Source organism: Botrytis deweyae (assembly GCF_014898535.1).
Source record: "Botrytis deweyae strain B1 chromosome Unknown BDEW_004, whole genome shotgun sequence".
Taxonomy (NCBI): domain Eukaryota; kingdom Fungi; phylum Ascomycota; class Leotiomycetes; order Helotiales; family Sclerotiniaceae; genus Botrytis; species Botrytis deweyae.
Window position 1 is genome coordinate 1,430,699 of NW_024066211.1, and position 19,396 is coordinate 1,450,094.

Consider the following 19,396-nt stretch of genomic DNA (forward strand, 5'->3'; position numbering starts at 1 on the left):
CCTTGAGCCACGCTATTACCAGAAATCAATTTGGACATCCCAACCATTCATCATAGCCGACCGGTACAAATCCAGTCTACAAAATTACCACGCTATTCCATCAATCAGAGTCCCCCATTGCCTCCACTTCCACCAAACTCAAAATTGTATCCAAAAGGATACTTGGTCTCTTCCTGGGTGAAGTTCCATTCAGAATTCTGTGAAAGATTACCAAGACCCTGGGCATTCGAGGTGTTTTGATTTGCTCCGAATTCTGGGACATATGATCGAGAATTTGGAACAAACAATTGGTTATTATGACCGCGCGATTGTCCTTGGGGGTTGGCCATGTTCAAATTGAACAGCTGGTCCGTGATCTGACTCAAATTTGCAGGCGAGGATGGCCGACTGCGAGAGATGGTGTTAGGAGGGGCATTGAAACCAATACTTGTGCTTGGCATTGCAAACGAGCTAGTACTGCCACCATATCGAAGGGTAGGTGTGCTAGGTCTACTTCCAGCGTTCATTGCTTGGAACGACGTCATCTGACTGGGTGTGAAAGGTCTTGCCCGACCACCGGATGGGAATGTAGATTTGCTCTGGGTGGCACGTGGTGATGCAAATCTAGCAGAAGCATCCGTACCAGACATTGTACCTGAAGAAGTACCAGCCATTGCATTTTGCTGTGTTGGGCGACCGTAGTACGCGGTGACATATGATGGTGGTCCTTGCCTGGTTTCAGAAACGGCTGCTTGGGTTTGATATCTTGCGGGAATGTTGGCCATGCTGGTCAAACCCGATGCAGCTTCTTTGTCCTTTGTAAGCTGGTTCTTCGGGCCATTGGGATTCCAGTTTGGATTGGCAGTTGGAATGAAAATGTCATCATCTTCCTGATCAAAACCTCTGGCGTTGTTAAACTCCTTTCTTGTCTGGTTTGCGATATCATCGAGAATTGCCTGTTCTTGGGCGCTCAATTTTGGCATAATTGGCTTTTCATTTTTCGCAATTGCTTTCATCGCAGAAGCAATTGAAGTTTTCATGTCAATTGGCTCTCCTGGAAGAAAATCGCAGTGGTCAATATCTGATGACACGGGATAGGGGATATGGCCCAGAGGGAACTCCTTGTGTGTTTTCGGATCACCGCCAATTCGTTGCCAATATGTCCAAGAAGTTGGCTTTGCCTGATATCCACCGGGATTATGATTAATAGCGGGAGGCAAGCTATCCCAGTCAGGAATAGGAGCTTTCTTCCACTCAGTTGTAGTGGTATCAACAGTGACATTCTCGCCAGCACCTTTATATTCGCCTCCATGCAAAAGACCATCGGTATTAGAGCTTTGGAAATCGACCGCCTTGCCCTTGCCCTTGTAATTTGTCGTGGGTGGTCGAGGATCCGAAGCGTCGACAGCTTCATCGAAAGTTGCACCAAACTTGAAGGCAGATGCGATAGGGTTCAAGCCACTTGATACTCCACTTGTAGATGTCGTCTTTTCGAAGATACCGCCGCCTGGTGGCTTACCACCTGACCAACGTCTGACTCTTGGGTGTCTGGAGCCGCCAGCGTCAAAGATATGACCAATGTCATTAATATTGTATGTGTCTCTGCATTTGACAGTATGAAGCCTCAAAACAGGAACATTTCCTGCCACGCCAATTTGGATAGCTGTGCAGTATAGGTCCCAATAGTTGTTCATTGGACCGCCGCTGATACAATTCCAAGTCACCCATTGTGCGGATGGATTTGGGACATTGAGCGAAGCATGAGAAGTCGCATCGGTTACAACGCCTTCAATAGCTGGTAGAAAGCTGTCCATATCACGTTGACCACAACGAACGTCGATACGCCGAATCAAATACTTGCCCTTGCCTCTGTGGATAGAGTTAGGGTCACGCTCGCGTCCGTCGATAAGGCCCTGCAATTTATTGATCAAATCCTTTAGGTCTAGATTGAGAGTCAATAAAATCGTGTGGTGACTTGTTTCGCCGCCTATTTCATCATATGCGATCACGTCAATTTCGCGCTCCGAAAGTTCACATCCTGCTCGAATATTATCCTCGCAATATGCACTTAATTCGCGACATGCTTCCTCGTAGGTGAGCGGGACGGTGGTGGACATGGCGTGCTTAGTCTGGCTCGACTGATGAGATTGGTACGAGGCCACGGAGGGTGCGAGGTAGGGGTTAAGGTCCTCGCTGTTGTCCGTATTGTCTTCAGACATTGGAACTTCGGCGGAAGGACCAAAACCGTCGCTGGCGGTTTGGTGGAGCATCTGATGCAAAAATGGAGGAATTTCCTCTTCTTCGTAATTATTCATATCAGCTATTGGAATGCAAGATTGTTTTTAAACAATCAAAAAATGTGGGTAGATAAGATTTTAATCAGATCGAGGAAAGAAATTTTTTGAAAGAAGAGGCTGCGAGGCAGAGGGTAATTTAGGTAAACATAAACGCACTAGCGTGTTTTGTTGCCATGGTAGAAAGTGAATGTTTATTCTGCCAAGTGGTATGCGTCGAGCGGTGTCAAAAGTGAAGGGGCGACGATAGTGAAGTTTGGAATTTCTTACCAACAGTTTCGGGTATGGTAGGAGTTGGAGGACCAACTATTGTTCTTGTCAGTACGCACAATCAAAAGCTCAACGAGAGGTAGGATACCTACATGAGGGTTGATCTGTAGAAAAGTCGGCGTCAGCAAGATGACCATTATGATGATGGAGATAAATGTCCTTGCCATCGCCATTGATCAAGTCATCGGAGCGCACCGAACTAGCAAATCGAGATCTGGCTGATTGTCTAGGGTCAGCGCATGCAGTGGTAGTGAGGACATGATTCAAGTGGGACTTCTTACCGGTGGTGTAGCTTTCGTCGCTACTCGAGCTTTCTGCCTTGCTGGCAACGCTCTCCTCATCTGTTCATAGAATATGAAGTTAGTATGTGGCTTTGAGGTGACAGGTTCAGTAGCTCGTGAGTTGACCTCCCCGAAATTTTGGTATTTCAATGAATGCCGACATCGACACATCAGTTTCAGGGTGCGCGTTTCTAGCACAGAGTACCCTTTTGCCGCAAACGAGCATGGAAGAGCAAGCAGGTAAGCTTCGAGGTTCTTGATCGTCGATCAACCTTTCAATCCCAAGGATCAATAAATTGATGGTCAAGAACCTCTTCACTTGATGAATTTCGCTCAACCAAGACTCGGTCTATGTGTAGGAACGATAGCTTGAGGATGGAACGGAATCTTATCTGTCAGGTAAGTCTCAAAGGTCTAAATTCATCAAAGCAATTGTTGTTTTGGACTTGAACCATTGCATGATAATAAAGAACCTTTGGACCTAATAGGATAGAAATAGAAATAATAGAACAGAATAGAAGATTTACATACCAGAGGACGCCATGTTGTTGAAAAGATTGTGGATAATGTAGTGAACAAAGTTGTGAAAGAAAAAAAAGTAAAACAGAAGATGTAAAGGAGAGGAAGGACTGAGGAAGAAAAATTTCAAGAGTTAAGTAATAGATGAGGAAGATCCGGACCCTTTTTCTGTCGCTTAGCTCGAAATGTCTGCCTGATTTTTTGGATGTCTTGTTTTTGGTCTTCAAGCACGTTTGAGGTAAGGCTGGGGAGTGGGGATACTTGGTTAGAAGGTGGAACTTGTTTGAGAATATGTTTGTGTTGTTTTGGTTGCTTTGAGAGAAAAGAAAAGGATGGTTGTGGATTTGTTTTTGTTGTGAGGTTGTGGGTAGGTTTGTTATGGGTGGGAGGGGAGAATGGTACACCATGCTGGATATTCTGGGTAGGCTACAGGTAGATTCACTGATTTACTGGGTCCGGGGTTCTTTTGTTGGAGAGATGGAGATGCGAATTTTTGTTTCTGGGAGGTGGTTGATAAAGGCTTCTGCTATTGTAGGCTTTGAACTTCTTGTTTTTTTTGGGTTTCTGCACATTCTGGAACTCTGGATGGGGATGGGGATGGTGAGGCCTTACATGGTGAGTTTCAATGGGTATGTGATTACTTTCTTCTCTGGCTAATTTGCAGCACAGCTCTTTGTTGATGAGTTCTACCTTTAGTTACGGAGCTTCCTGGTTAGGTTGTCATATTTGTTTGTTGACTGAGGGGGAAGATCGTTTATGTTCTACTTACATATCTAGATTATTGGAAGTGATGGATGTTTACTGCTGAATCTGCGACATATCTACCAAGGCATGAGGGTAAAAACGGATTTCCATCACATAGAATCCAAAGGCATTTAATTCTGTATCAGGGTTTGGGGCTGTCACCTCCATGTCTTTTGGTATGTTTTATTTGCTTTCTTGAGGCTTGAATTCACGTATTGGGTTTGCTATCTTTGAAGTCTTGTTATAGCGTTTCTTGGATGTATGGATGGATGGACTGACTAGATTTCTAGTTACTACCCATTCTTTTATATGGAGGGGGAGTGAGATTTAGTTGTGATGGATCTGCATGGTTGGTGAGTAGTTTATCATCTCTTCTGCCATCTTTGCTCCTGTCTCCCATCTAGTATCACCATGTTCATCTCACGGAAGGGATAATTCTTCTCTTTCCCATATATTTTTTACAGCCCTTATGCTAATTCACCTCGAAAACACAGTTCAACATCACAACATACGGACGACGCACAAAACTCCTCACATACACGTTGGCGCACGAGATGCAGCATTTCCCGATTGCCTATTTCTTGGAACAATTCGTTTGATCGAATGACATACCGCTCCAGCTTCTTTATCGGCCGTTTTGGTCCTTGTTCCATCTCGATAATCACAGCATCGATGATCTCGCTATTCTTCTTCAATACCTTCATCGAGATCTCTTCTACGACATTTCGTCTTGGTGATTCTATGGCCGCCAAGCGTATGCAAGATTTGTTTACAAGATATGTGCATGGAGGAATCAATAGCGCAGGATAATTGAGAAGTCTACAGTGCGGCGGGGAAGCCTCTTAATTGAACTTGGATGGTGGCGTTTTCAAGTGCAGCCATTGATGGAGAATCCTGCGGAAATCGAAGGTTGGGGGATTGGGAGTAGACGTCTGTCCACTCTCGCATGCCGTCAGCTCTTCGTCGACCACGTAGAGGATTGATGGAGCCGCTGCAGGGCTAAGCTACTGTCACTTCTGTATGCAGCAGTCCCGGAAGCCAGCAGAGGTTAAAGATCGATCAGAATATTATAAGTTGGCCCACGGAAGGTTTTTAGCAGACATATACTTCAGCGTGATAAGGAACTTCAACATGGCAACATTGATGTCACAATTCTAGCTCACGAAACCGAGATTCAAAAGAGTCTTAAAGCAGTTTAATGATGATTATGATACCTGTGTATGGTGCCCCGTGTTGCTTGTGGCCATAGCGATGAGATCAGTCTCGGTCTCTCTCGGAACTTTGTAATTACTGCACCTGGAGAGTAGCCTGTGGTATGTATTGCCAACATTATCTCATACTATCAACATGTTGAGATTGATACGCAATAATAGATTACTAGTACCAAGTGCATACTGATGCAGCTGTCCTTGTCCAATTTCCTTCACTCTTAATACACTCCATCTACCGAAGGACGAAGAATATCCTAATTAGCAGCTAAAAGCCATGATCGATAGATTTCTTATGAAAGCTTAGATTACCGATCGTGGCACCGATGTATGCTGGAGAGTTTTGTGTCGTGGTATTTCTTGCTTTTCGAAGAGGACCAGCAGCCGCGCCAGTGAAGCGTTGTAACTAGCTGTGGTCGGATTACTTTCATGCAGTAATTACAATTCCGCGATGAAGAATGTGCAGACTGAATGATAGAACGATGTTTTTGATATTCCGTTGGCATGATATGATACTCTCGCCAATCTCGAAGCGAAGGTAATAACTAATTCAATCTTACCTGGTAGACACTTCATGGTCAACTGGATCAATCTCACAAAAGTCTCAAAGTTTGTCTCGCTCATGATCTACAAGAGCTTATATCCGTTTGACGACCCTTTATATACATAATACTGCACAATGCCATAGGTATGAAGCAACCGGGAAGTATATTGAACAATGATGCACATGTGAGGATCTGAAAAACTCGCTCGGATTACCCATAGATTTGCACAAATTTCAGGAATAAAAAGTACCGAAACATCACTCACCTACTGCATTTATATGCAGAAGGGGCCTGACATACATTTTGAAATATTAAACTGTTGCGGCGGTCCTTGAGCTGGCCCGATTACTTGGATCTGTACAAATCTTTTGTCAACTTCACACCCATGGACTAAGGTCTCAAAAGGGGTACCAATATGATGTTGGGGTTCAACTGCAATAGATCTACCATTTTATTTGTCCGGCACAATGGGAATTAATCCTACAGCATCATCTACTCACAGAATTCAGTGTATCATGGGAAAGCATGCTTTGGAACAAATTTTCTGTTGCAGACCTTCTATTTCTCTTCATAAGGGAGAAAATTTTGATCTACCGACGTTTGACATGGCCTTTTGTTGACCAACGAACGATCTTATGCATCACTTACTCCGTATTATTCGGATTCCTGCCGATACTTTTCACATTAAAGCGCTCGATTGATCACTCGAGCAGGAGGGACTTAGGTCTGGATAAACATCGAGTTTGAGAATCGCAGACATAGGGTGTTACGCTTTTGAGAAGAGGTGTCATTACCTATATCAATTGATGTAATCAAATTAAGCGTGCAGCCGGATAAAAAATTTGTAGCATTGAATTGCGAGGCAGGAAAATGCCAACCCCATGTACCGTAGACTCTGGGTTATGTATTCCCGAGAAGTCTAAAAGTCTTGACAGCACTAACGAATACAGTTCAAGCACTAATAGATCTAATTAACAGTAGTTTTCAACTATATAAGGAAGAACTTTCGTCCCAGATTCCCTTCTTCTCTTCACAAACAATCACAATCACAATCTTAATCCTCATCTTAATCTTGATAAGTCATCTCGACCTCCGATTCACCTAACTCATTGTACAACTGCCTCAACACTCTCCCTGAAGTAATAGCGATAATTTCGCGTATCAAGGAGCATCGGACATTTCTTCGATATAAGACTGTTCACAAATACCGTTATTCGCCGTTTCGAAGGACCGGAATCATCCTATTTACGGACCAGAAGTTTTGTGACCTCACCGCAATTTATATAAAATCTTTTAACGACTATATTTTGAGATATATTCAAGCGCCCGGGGAACAGTAGAACACAAGTAGGATCAATCACGTTTTCAAATTTGAAATCAAGACTCCGTCGAGCCATGGACTCAAAGGGGGCACCCTATAAGGAAACGGAGAATCATGGATTACTTCATCAATCCAACAATATCAGCGAAACAGCAAGTGCAACAAATCCGGCTTTAAAGACACCAGAAGAATCGAAAGCAGATTTAGCTCCCATCAAAGTCGAAATTGTTCTAATGGACGAGAAAAACGAGCAAAAAGCCAGGCCACCTCACAAAAGAAGATTATCGCAAGATTATTTGTCACGAAAACATTTCATTGAACTCGCAGCCGATAAAATTGAACGTTTTCAACTACAGTTGTTGTTATTGAAACAAAAGGATCCTGCAGAGGAAGTATATCCATCTTTGCGTCTATCTAGTGAGCTAAGCATGGATGTGTATACAACGGGTGATGTGATCGAGGATATGAACGAGGAGGAGGTAGAATACCACATCAGAATTAATCAAATAATCAAAACAACTTGGTCTGAACACGATCCAAAATCAAAGACACATCAAGAGTGCGACAGCTTATGCAGGGAGCGGATAAAGGAGAGTGATCGTTTATACGACAAACGCATAATGGAGAGCCGCAAAACAGCAATGATACGAGAACTTGAACGAATAACACTGATGTGGGGAGAGAGGGCAGACGACGAACTCCAATTTTTATCCTTACCCCAAGATTGTATGGGTGTAGTTCTACCTGATCATTATATTGAGTATTTGATTGCAAAAAGAAAGATTGAAATTCGATTGTTGAGACAAGAATTAGAGAAGAGAGCGGAAAATAAGTAGTACGTTCCATATACAGATGTATCCTATCCATAATTGGAAGGGGGAAGGAGAGTCTACAAATTGGGAATCGTATCAAGTGCATACTTGCTGGTTCCCCAGAAAGTAGAAACGCTGAAGAAATGATAAGATAGAAGAAGCAGATGGTGGCAGGAGAGTATATGGTGTTGGGTTGTGGAATAACATCCAACTTTCAAGGGTATAGGTTGCGATTCTTTCTCTTCGCAAGTCTTAAGATATTTCAAATATACAGCTAGATGGATATTTAAGCTAGATCATTGCATATCTTCCATTTTAATATATGCTGAATACCAAAAAAGATTATTCTATGGGGTAAGACAGCGACTAAGGTGGTGGGTAAATGGCAGTAAGGCTGAGCTCAAATACATAAAGGAGTCAAAGAGCACCAATAAAATTGTCTACAAGCATTTTGTATAACACGCAATAACATGACGGAAACGTGAGATTATTACACGGCAGTCTAGATCAAACTCCTCATATCTACCTCTCTTGAGTGGAAAGGCGTTTAAAACAACTTCAAGAACCGTTTCAAACACATATCAAAGCCGCTTAATTCAACTTTAAGAATCGCTTAAAACATTAATTCAAAGAGTTTTAAAACGCGGTTCAGACAGTTTTTTAAACGTATATTTAAGGGGTTTAAAACAAAATTGAAACGTGTATGTATTTATCATCGTTTAAAACATCGACTAGAATTGCTTTAGACATACGTATAAATCGTTTAAAACGCATAAATCTTTAAGACGTATCTTGAATCCCGCATTGTTGGAACACGTGAATCAGATCATATGCTAACCCCTCACCGCCGCATGAAGTGCGTATATGAGGTAGAACATGTATATAGCATAGCTATGCCCTCATCGTACGAAGAGGGCAGACAACATAATACCATACCATTCTAACCCTACCTTTCTAAGTCTATCCAACACGGATTTTTATGCCTCATATCTATTCGAACTTCCATTGAATACTATCCACAACATACACTTCATGTCTGCTACTTTAAGGTTAACTACACTATATCCTTCCGACGTAAAAACAGCTGGAATCCTCAACTATCTCGCGCATCTACTCTAGTGCCCTTCCACTTTTTCGGCTTTCTACCTCAGTTTCTGACTACGCGAGTCGAGCCTTCATCGATAACATTCATGTGTTTTCCCCAACTGTATTTCTATTTGCTCCAGCTTAAGTGCCAGGGGATGTTAGTTCCGTTTTTTAAGCCTCCACATACGGCTCTCCTCCTCACTCTCCTCAAATGTACATTCAAATCCGCTCAATCCAGTAAGTGCCAGGAACTTCATTTGCCGTGCAATAACGACTCTAGAAATAGTAAAATCATATTGTCACGCCTCAATTCTACTTATATAGTTAGCTATCTCATACTGTCGGGATATCGATCATGTGATCAAAAGAGGGCACTGTATTGCACTGGCGTATACACTAGCGCTAGCACTTCTACCATATTAAATACTAGCTTCCCATCGATAATAATGATCAAGAACGAATACAACTTTAATAGACTAAAGTACTTTACACTAATCGACCAAGTTGATACCAACACATACTATTGACTCGCAGAAGAATATCACATCATAAAATAAGATACACTCGAGGAATTGTGAGTCTGTGACTTTCGTGAAAGTACGATCAAATCCGAGTAGACAGTAGGACAAGCCACCATACTCTCATTTCAAGATCCAGTACGGGAGCAAGTGTGAGTATTTCTGAGTTGTCTTAACATAACCATCGCAACTAAAATACCAAGACGTGAACAATACACCTATCAACCAATAAACCAGTATTAAATCACCCAGCTAAATCCGATCCATATTTATTCCATTTCCACTTCCAAACTATTTTAATGGGGTGATGATGAAGGTTCACCGACAGAGCCGCTGATCATCCTCGCGAAACCCCAAGTAACTTTTTATCCAGTAGCTTCGGCTGCGCCGGCAGTAACATGGCAAAGATCGCTGGCATGCTGAATAAACTGTTTTCTGAGATCACTGTTCCACTTGCAGTCAAACTCATCAACCCATCCCCCAGTACCTACGCGATATCTGAGATTCCATTCAGGATTCAGATTTTTGAAGGTAGTACAACAGAGAAGCTGGTCGAGGTCGAATGTACTCAAGGTGATTGAGACGTCAACGAACCTGATACTATTCTTTGCGCCGTTTGGAAATTGCTCCTTATTGATGGCGCCAAGAATATCCTCGATGCGCTTTCGAATAATGATTCTACCTGTTTCGCTCACAGTACTTGGATGAGGAAATTGGATGTCGATGCTGACGCGAATGGCTTTGTGGACGTATTCCAGGATTCTTGGGGCAATGTCGTTTTTATTATTCCTGTTAAAAGTGATATTTAAAATGTTTTTGGTGTCATTGTACTGCAACCCTGAAGGAAAATGAGTTGTCTGATGAGAATTAGACATTGTGAAGAGATCAAAGTGACTGACAATTTGAATTTGTAGTCTTATCTATAATTAACACATAAATAAAAATGGGATGGAAGGAAGCTGAGCTCTTATTATACATATCTGTAAATGAATTGTTTGCTGTTATTTGCTTTATGCAGATATGACTGTTGGAAGTATTGGTGTTTGTGAAGTAAATCAAAGGAATGACACTGAATATCATAGAAACTGATATCAAAATCGGAAATAGAAAAGCAATCTATTTGTTACTTCAAACAAGACACTTTTGATTAAGAGTATAAAAGAAATTGAAATCATAAAAAAGTGGGTTTTTAGAATAATTTATAATATCATTAATCTATGAATCATTACCAATTTCTTTGAATTGTTTAAAATAATTATTGTAACCACAAAATACCAAGACATGGAAGATACAAATATCAGTTAATATTAAACTCTTTAGCAAAACCTAATCTATCCTTGTCTTATGCTCATGCTATGTAACTGAAACGTTGAAATTTCAAAAGTTTGAGTATTCATAGCATTACCATCAGTATGCTTCTAACCATCATTGTGCAGAACCTTTCTATGAGCATACCTAGTTGATGATGATTTGTTCCAAATCAACCACCTCGCCAAACTCGCTTCTGTAACAAGTTCTCGTAGCTCCACCATTGATTTGCCATCTGAGATCCCACTTCGGGACCAATTCAGCGAGACCGGCACAGCTCTTAAGCCGCCAAGTGCTAAATTGGCTCATGTTGACCAACACTTGCACAGTTAAAATCTTATTCGATGTAAATAGTGCACCGGGGGCAACGTAGTTGATGGCATCACGAATTTTGATAATGCGCCGTTTAATTGCGGCTTGTTCTGCTGGTGTCAAAGTACTAGGCTGAGTAAAATCGATGTAGAGGACTAGTCTTTCAGTTAGGAGAGTATACTGCTTGATGAGATCAAGGATATCGTCTCCACCATTCCGTCTAAAATTAATCACCAACATTCTATTTGGGTGGACTCCTGTGTATTGCAGTTCTGGATGATTCGGAATGTATGCAGCCATATTGTTCGCTTGTTGAGGTTGAGCTGTCATCATTGAATTAGATAGACTAGAAATTGTGAATCTGTGCGAAGAAACGGTTTGCTCCTGGCAGAGATGCTGATGGAGAATAGAGAGAGAAACTGAGCTCTTGTTATATGTTCGTGAATGGATTGTTTGCTGTATGGACACATGACTTTTTGGGAGGAAGGTGTTTGTGAGGTCAAAAAACTGACTGCATATTGTAAAGAATGATGTAAAATGTCAAAGGTATAGAGGCAAACTATTTGTCAATGAGAAATTACAGTAATCATGCCAGTATCTTCACTTCAAACAAGAGACCTGTGATCAAGGGTGCAAACGCGGTTGAATTCATAAAATAGTGTCTTTTCTGGATAATCTATAATATCATTAGCAATTCCGGTTTTGTAGCACAGTCTTCTATCAAACTTCATATCTTATTATGATAGTATCGACGAGTGCTAATGCAACAACACCAAGGTTGAGGTATAGAAAGATGAATCAACATAATGTCATTTAGAGATCTAATACCCAAGAAACTGTATGATCATCTCTGAATTATAACATTATCATCACAATTGCCAAGATATCCAAAGTATAGGTACACATATCATTAGATTTTTAGTTATCCAGCTGAAGTTGATCCATATTATCCTATTCATCCCCAAGATGCGATCTGACCCAGAGAATCGAAACCCCCCAATCTTCATCACTCACAGCTTCTCCTATTCGGCACCAGCAAGATTTGCAAACTTTCCAGCAAAATCAATTCTATCAAAAGTTAAAAGTTCTTTTCTTACTATTCCGTTCTGTAGGTAAGGATTATTTTTCATTATGACAGAGTGATGAATATAGATCAAACGAGATAAAAGACAAGTGCGCAAGTAGGCGATGCATTCATTCTACAGGAGTGTCAAAAATCCGCGATTCACCATAGAAACTCACGGCATTTTCTATACGATATCAAATCAGCGGTTCACGTCCATAGTTTGTGATATATTATTACGACAGAATCTTAAAGTCTCGGTACGGAATTCCGTAATGTTACCATTATTATTGAAGCTACAGAACCAAAGCATAAAACACATCGTTAAACGACATTAAACTCTCCCATAAATCAATCCTATTCTCCTCTATCTCAACACCACTCCCAAGCTACGTGCCCAGAATCTTGAAAAATTAACAAGTGGATAATAATCCTATCCCCTCCTATCCATCATTCGGCAACTGCCTCTCATGAGCATGCTTATCGATCTCCTTTTCAACATCCGCCCATCGACCACCTACACCGTAGTTGTAACGACCCGTAGAATTACTCTCCTCATATGTGTACGTGAGACTCCAGTATGGTATCAAAAGTGGAAAGGTAGAGCCACAATTGAGTTGCCGAGTACTGAAGCGAGGCATATGAAAGATTACTTCGACCATATCGAATTTATCCACCCCTCCTTCCCTGTCAACAATCAAACGGCTGATGCTTCGAGAGATCTCTGTGATACGATTTCTGATGGTAGTCTGCTCATTCGTTGTAAAAGTACTGTGATCCTCAAAGTTAATCTGGAAAATTATTCTTACAGTCTTTGGGTATTTCTGTATATTTTGTAAGGCAGTATTTATGACATCAGATCTCCAGCTACCATTTAACTCGAAATCAATGTTCATGAAATCGGAGTACACGTCGTAGAGGAACTGACCTCATCATATATATATCATTTAATGGGTCAGTCTTGTTACTGTTTCCCATATTGATATGATTACTGTGCTTGGGTCCAATTGTGAAGAGGATTAATCATTGCGAGTCTACAGGTATGTAGATGAAAACATTAAGCGAGAGATGTAAAGGTTGAGATGATTGCTAATTAGAATGGAGTCATCACGATTATTTTTGAGATTTTGAACTTACAATGTAAGAGTTTGTGGTTTGTTTATAGGGTGTAACATTCTCAAAAGCCCCCTTGTCACTCTCATATGAGTAAAGATGACAAAAGAAGCGGTTTAAGATCATTTAACAACGGTTTGTCTTGTATTAGATACCTAGCTTTCGCTCATTCTTCTTCGTGAAATTATTTTTTAGACAAGGACAAACTCTTGATTTGTTTTCTTGAAAGAGCTTTTCATCTCTGAAAAAAAGCACGACGATTCAAAAAGACTCAAACTAGTCCCACTGATATGCTCATTCCTTTTGGAAATGATTCAACTCCCAGCCAATTCTCCAGACGAAACCACTTTCAATATTTTCCTCGGTACAAAAACCCTAAAAATCTTGGCTTTGACGTCAATCTCGCATCCTTTTGCGCTTTGGCAACCGAGAGATCCGACCCTCGATGCCCAGACTCAAGTACCGAGACCAAGCAAATTTCTACATTAAGTGGGGCGCGCTAACAATTTCTTGGCTTACGGATAATCCCGATTAGTGCAAACTAGTATAATCAATCTTGCGAGCATCAATTGGACACTAAATTATATTCATCTCAAACTTAGGGATAAAGATGTGGTCCAGTTTTAATCGATTGAAACAGAACAAGTGAAGTTGAGGCTTGATGAAGAAAAATTAGATATCGAAAGCATATCCCAGCCTTGATTATCGCTGTGTTGTTATAGTGGCATGTCCCAGTTTTACCCCTCTCAGTCTTGCATCTAATGATTGCCGAATGATGCTGGCTTTCTGTGTCTCCGAAAATCCCCAGAATTCCGAGTTCGCATAATGTCATTACAAACCATCCACCCTCCCAGATCTAAATTCCCTACCCAATACCTATTTCCCAAATCATACTGTTTCCCCCTCAGCCCTAACTCACACTGCAGCACCTGTGCCTGAATTTCCCCACAACTTCTCATCGGCTCCATCTGCACATTTGACACATGGTATTTTCAACCTGATGAATTGAAAGCTATCAATGAATTAATTCCATGACTAAACGTGCCATTATCATATAATCTATTCATCTCAAGTTTTTTAGTCCGGAGTTTCTTTCGCTTTTGGGGTTAAAGATAGAGGGGACAGAGAGCTGCTATGATAACAGGGCCGAGAAGAATGCCGACTGCTACACCGACTATTGTGGAGGTTGAGCTGGAAGCTTTTGCGGCAAATGAAGTTGTTGTTGCGGATGAAGAAGATGTCAATGCGGTTTTAGAAGTGAATTTTGTAAAGTTTGAGATCTTTTTGAGGATCCTGATGTTGTACTCGCAGATACTGATGTTGTCGCGAAAGCTGCCGCTGAGATTTTGAGCGAACCACCTCGCTCCGCGAGCATTGTGCCGAATCCCAGCACGAAAGTTTACGTTCCGGAACAGATGTTTTATCCCAGCTCTTAGTGCTCTTCCCCGTGTTCAAGCCTGTGTTGAGCTGTGGAGACACTCCAAAATCACCAAAACAATAGGCACCCGATGGACTGCCAAACATCTCTCAATGGCACGAAAAGTCTGAAACAGTGCCTATTAGATCGATTGGCACAATACACTATAACTGCTCGATGTAATCTTACGTTAAATCTTCCTAAATCTATTCCACTCAAAAGAGTACCTTGAGATCTCGATTCTTCTATCGAATTGATCGAAAGAAACTCCAATATGATCATACTGTAATCTGCACTTTGTGGGGGAAATTCTAATTGGACCTCACAAAGTTTGTGACTGGTTTGTTGCACTAGACGAATGGTAAACTAATCAGCTGATCAATTTTAATACCGAAATCGCACAGAGTACTTGATTGAGCAAGATGGGGGGGAGGGGAATCGGTAAAGTGGATTCAAGCACAAAAACACGACAGTGAAATTTATTGTCGTGCAAAAATACCTACTTAGAGGTGGTCTGGATCTGTATTATTTGTTGAACATAAGCTCTCATAGATCTATTTATATAGATAGAATGATGAGCTGATTGGTGCTACAAAGCTGCTTGTGTAAGAAATAGAGTGGCGCTTCAAAGATCCGTTCAACGCGAGGATTGGGCCTACATCTAGGAAATTCTGGAAATAATCCAATCAAATTCCACAGAATCATGGTTTTGGGATCAGGGAATAGGATTGTGCATGACGGTGCGGAGTCAATAATGCAGCCTCGATATAGTAGCAGGTCAGGAACGCGGCGAGAAAAGTTGCTAATTGCACACTTATACTGTTGAGAATTTCACCAAAAAAAACTTGGAGACTCTTTCGATATTCCTACTTACAAAGAGTTGAGAATAAGTTTCCATATTAATAAACTCGATTGCTGATTGAGAATAATATCTGAGAAGCCATAAAAAATAGCGCCGATGTCGAAAGCTACCCCAAATGTGTTACAGTCCATCAGCTCGTAAAGTAAATCCTATCACACAAATCACCGGGCTTAGTATTGAATCGTAAGTTTCGCCTATTTTCTTTTGTTTGCGTCTGAGAATAATGGAAAGTGTTCAAGAAATATCTGAGCAAAAAACCAAACGCATCGTAGCTTTTCAATTTTGCTAGAATACTCAGATGGAATCAGCTCACCTTGACCTTACTATCCGATAGTTTCATAACCCCTCAAAAGTATCATTTCCATTGAGCCTGCGGTCATGCCTTTGTTTTTCCAACTCCCATAACTCTTTACCGTGTTTTGTCCTTGCAACTAGGCCTCCCAAGTTAAGAACGTTAATCAAAGTGGTATAAGGTCAACTGGTCCCACAAGTCGAGGAATGGTCAGCTGTGATGGGATGTAGCAAGCACCGACGATTTGAGGACCTCTCTCTCGACGAAAGAGAGCAAGAGCGGATATTGTCGGCATAGAAAAATGATGAAATATTGGGATATCCTAATGCAATTAGCATTTGCAGATTACTCTAGAGAATGGCTTCACCTACCAGTATCAACCTGCATATCGACTGATCATACCATTGAGGTTAGGACACAGAGACAACTGAAAGATGGTAATTTCCTAGGAATCAGCGGCTATTTTTCAATCAAGCAGATACTCAATGCATACTACAATGCGAGTTTTGTAGAATTCGACTTGGTGAGGACTAAAACTTTTACTGTACCATATAGTCTTGGACTAATGTAACGTTATTTGTCGATTCCACGCTCGAGTGATTGGAGCATTGTGGATGATTTGACCTCAAGTCTGCGATGTTGCAAATATAATTTCGACGAGAGTCAGAACACACACTCGCTGAGAGGACCCGTATGCAAAATTAATCTTTATAGAGAAAACATGAGGGGTGTTATCAAAAAAGAAGATTGGGGAGTGTTCTCGACATCGGAAATAAATAGCGAAGCTCCAGCATGGCCAACAATACTAGTTATCTCATGGAAGTAAGGAGCGAATTTATAAAACAAAACTGCATCCAATATTGAAAAGAGTAAAAATAGCGGAGATGTGCAACAAAGCTGCATTCAAAAGTGAAAGGAGAAATAAATAGCGAAGATATGCAACAAAAAGATATTTTTCTCTTCGAGAAATTAGTGAATTGCGGCTGAAGCAATATAAAATGGCGGGTTCTAATCAATCATGATTTCAGCTGAAAGTGGTACGAGAGTGAAAAGGATCAATCTCAGTACTAAACATCAACAAATCGATAGATAAATAAGTGAAAGCATAGAATAAAGATAAAAGTCCTAATCAAATCCTTCGATGTCTTCCCCTCCTCATCTACCGGGCCACACGAAAGTCTGAGCGCAATAGACATAACCGCCGCAACTCTGGACGGCGGTAGGGACCAAGTTTCGAACACTGCTCAATTTCGTGGACATTTCAAGACATATCACCCGAACGCATCAGCCAGTTTGAGGCCTTTCGAAACCGCAGTGATCGTCGAGCAGCTGAGATTGGCAATCAATCTGCCAAGCACGTAAGAGTGATGATCGGGATAAGAAATCGGAAGGATTTCAAAGACACGGGCAAATTGTGGATTGAGATACAGAGAAGGAAGGAACGAAGACGATACATGTACGCGCAAAACAAAACGGACTTGTGTCGTAATCATTCGATCACGTGGAAGACACGCTTATTGAAATGTAACCCTGGGGCTCAAAAGCCAAAGATAGTTCAATATTTGATCCTTGATCAATATTCCCAAGATAGAAAACTTAAACTAAAGTTCTTCAACGATCCGCATAAACAGTGTCCACATTAGTCTCCGCTCATGAGTTTCCCAGTGTATTTTTAATTTCGTAGCCGCCCGGAGGAAAATGAAGTGGACTCTCTCACAAATTAAAGTTGCCGAGCGGAGAAAAGATACAAGCGATTGTAGATTACGCACGTGATCCACTCTCTCCATTGAAATTTGAATCATCGGATAAAAGTCCCGAAGTCAAACGAAACAGCCAACCAATCAATCATTCCTAATCAAGCAAACGAAAACCCCACGAAACACCTGTCGTTCTCGTTCCCTCGTTCAGCCCTTCAAGGGTACGAGAATGAACGATAATCAATCCTACGACCGTTATCGTGAACCCGCTCTATCTATCTTGGACCTTAGTGCAGTCTAAGCGCTTTAGGTCTTTCCGAACTCCAGAATTCCATTTTTAGATAGTTCAGGCGAGCTATCCGAGAAGAAAATACTACCTGATCGTACAAATTAAGTCATGGGAAATATCAAATCCCACAACGGCATTTCGAATAGTACGTACTGTCTCAACCTCTGGTCTTGAAAATTACGAGACGTCTCAATTTGAAGTATGAAGAAAGCTAATCTTAGGTAGACCTGTTCTTGAGGCCGAAGCTTAAAGGCATGAATTTCAATCTGACAAATACCGTTTACGTTTTATGGGTTGTCATCATCGGATTCTAGTGAGCTCCTACCTTCCTCTGGACTTGGGGTATCTTTCGTCTGATAAAAGATATGACGATATCATACCACTGCTTATCAGATACGGATAGTGGATTTCTCCATCCGATCTCTGTTCCATGGGTCCTGCTTCTCTGAATTGTACAGTTAATAATGAGTCAGAGTTTTCCTTCCTGAAACTGTGAAACGTAGATCATGAAACAAGATGAACATCTTGACTGATTCTCGGAATGATACATCGCATCACTCCCATCAAAATTCCAAGATATAAAAATCGAACGACATCCAATAATTCAACCCAATCTATCAAGATCCAATTGATTCGTCTACAACCCATGTACAGCCATACCCTGCATACCTAGGCAGGTATGCGGCGCGTCGAGAGAAAAGGCAGGGATAATTCGGAGATCATTCGCTTATTGGCGTGTGCTCCTTTACCAATGATCTTCAAGAAGAGGTTACGTCGTCAACACGACCCTGACACGTAACCGCCAGTCTCCATTTCTTCAAACCCGATTTTGGATTAACGTGACATTTCTTTACTTTGAGCAGTCTCATTTGAATAAAGCATAATGTTACTCGGGCGCTTGGTGGTCGGCTGTGTAAATTTGTTAGCAAAAGCGTCTGCCGGTCGCGGTACTTGAATAGTGTGATCGAAATTGGGAATAGTTTCAATTTGTACTCCACAACTGAGTTGAACTATTGCTTATTGAAAAAATCGATTCCGATTCACCGAAGTTTGATGGGTCGACAATTTGGCCAGTCGTATGTCGCAAAAGCTAAAAAAAGTTTCATTAAGCAAGCGCTGGTTAACCAATAAGGCGACAAATTATTCTTAGGTACGTCTTCAAGTAGTGGTACCTAATGAAATTATTGTTCAATGCCGTTGCCGTTGTTTTGTACGACTACCTATACCCTACCTATACTTGATGTTGTGCAATATTGACTTGTTGATTTTGGTAACGCGAGCGCTTGGAGAAATTTCGCGATGTTGTACGCGATATCGTGGGTTTTGGTGTTCATGGTACGTACCCAGGTACATAGTATCCTAAAATGTAATTACCCGAACGCGTCTTTTTGCTTACTTCACAATCAGCGCCTCCAATCTGATTCGATTTGTGATAATCGATTTTGATTGGATTCTTTCCTGATTTC

The 19,396-nt window shown here is 41.3% G+C and overlaps 5 protein-coding genes across 5 annotated transcripts; 1 reads left to right on the forward strand and 4 right to left on the reverse strand.

The window, feature by feature from the left end:
- Window positions 1-104: 104 nt before the first annotated feature.
- On the reverse strand, window positions 105-2,294 carry EAE98_002435 (uncharacterized protein; the record flags this gene model as incomplete). Its single annotated transcript, XM_038950055.1, has 1 exon — window positions 105-2,294. The coding sequence occupies one exon, from the start codon at window positions 2,292-2,294 to the stop codon at window positions 105-107; it is 2,190 nt and encodes a 729-aa protein (XP_038813794.1).
- Window positions 2,295-7,235: 4,941 nt separating this feature from the next.
- Window positions 7,236-7,997, forward strand: EAE98_002436 (uncharacterized protein; the record flags this gene model as incomplete). The annotated part of the gene is made up of 1 exon (XM_038950056.1): window positions 7,236-7,997. One exon carries the CDS (start codon window positions 7,236-7,238, stop codon window positions 7,995-7,997), a length of 762 nt encoding a protein of 253 aa, XP_038813795.1.
- Window positions 7,998-9,942: 1,945 nt separating this feature from the next.
- Window positions 9,943-10,452, reverse strand: EAE98_002437 (uncharacterized protein; the record flags this gene model as incomplete). The annotated part of the gene is made up of 1 exon (XM_038950057.1): window positions 9,943-10,452. One exon carries the CDS (start codon window positions 10,450-10,452, stop codon window positions 9,943-9,945), a length of 510 nt encoding a protein of 169 aa, XP_038813796.1.
- A 580-nt stretch (window positions 10,453-11,032) lies between these two features.
- EAE98_002438 (uncharacterized protein) lies at window positions 11,033-11,527 on the reverse strand (the record flags this gene model as incomplete). Its single annotated transcript, XM_038950058.1, has 1 exon — window positions 11,033-11,527. The coding sequence occupies one exon, from the start codon at window positions 11,525-11,527 to the stop codon at window positions 11,033-11,035; it is 495 nt and encodes a 164-aa protein (XP_038813797.1).
- Window positions 11,528-12,703: 1,176 nt separating this feature from the next.
- On the reverse strand, window positions 12,704-13,156 carry EAE98_002439 (uncharacterized protein; the record flags this gene model as incomplete). Its single annotated transcript, XM_038950059.1, has 1 exon — window positions 12,704-13,156. The coding sequence occupies one exon, from the start codon at window positions 13,154-13,156 to the stop codon at window positions 12,704-12,706; it is 453 nt and encodes a 150-aa protein (XP_038813798.1).
- Between the last annotated feature and the right edge of the window lie 6,240 nt (window positions 13,157-19,396).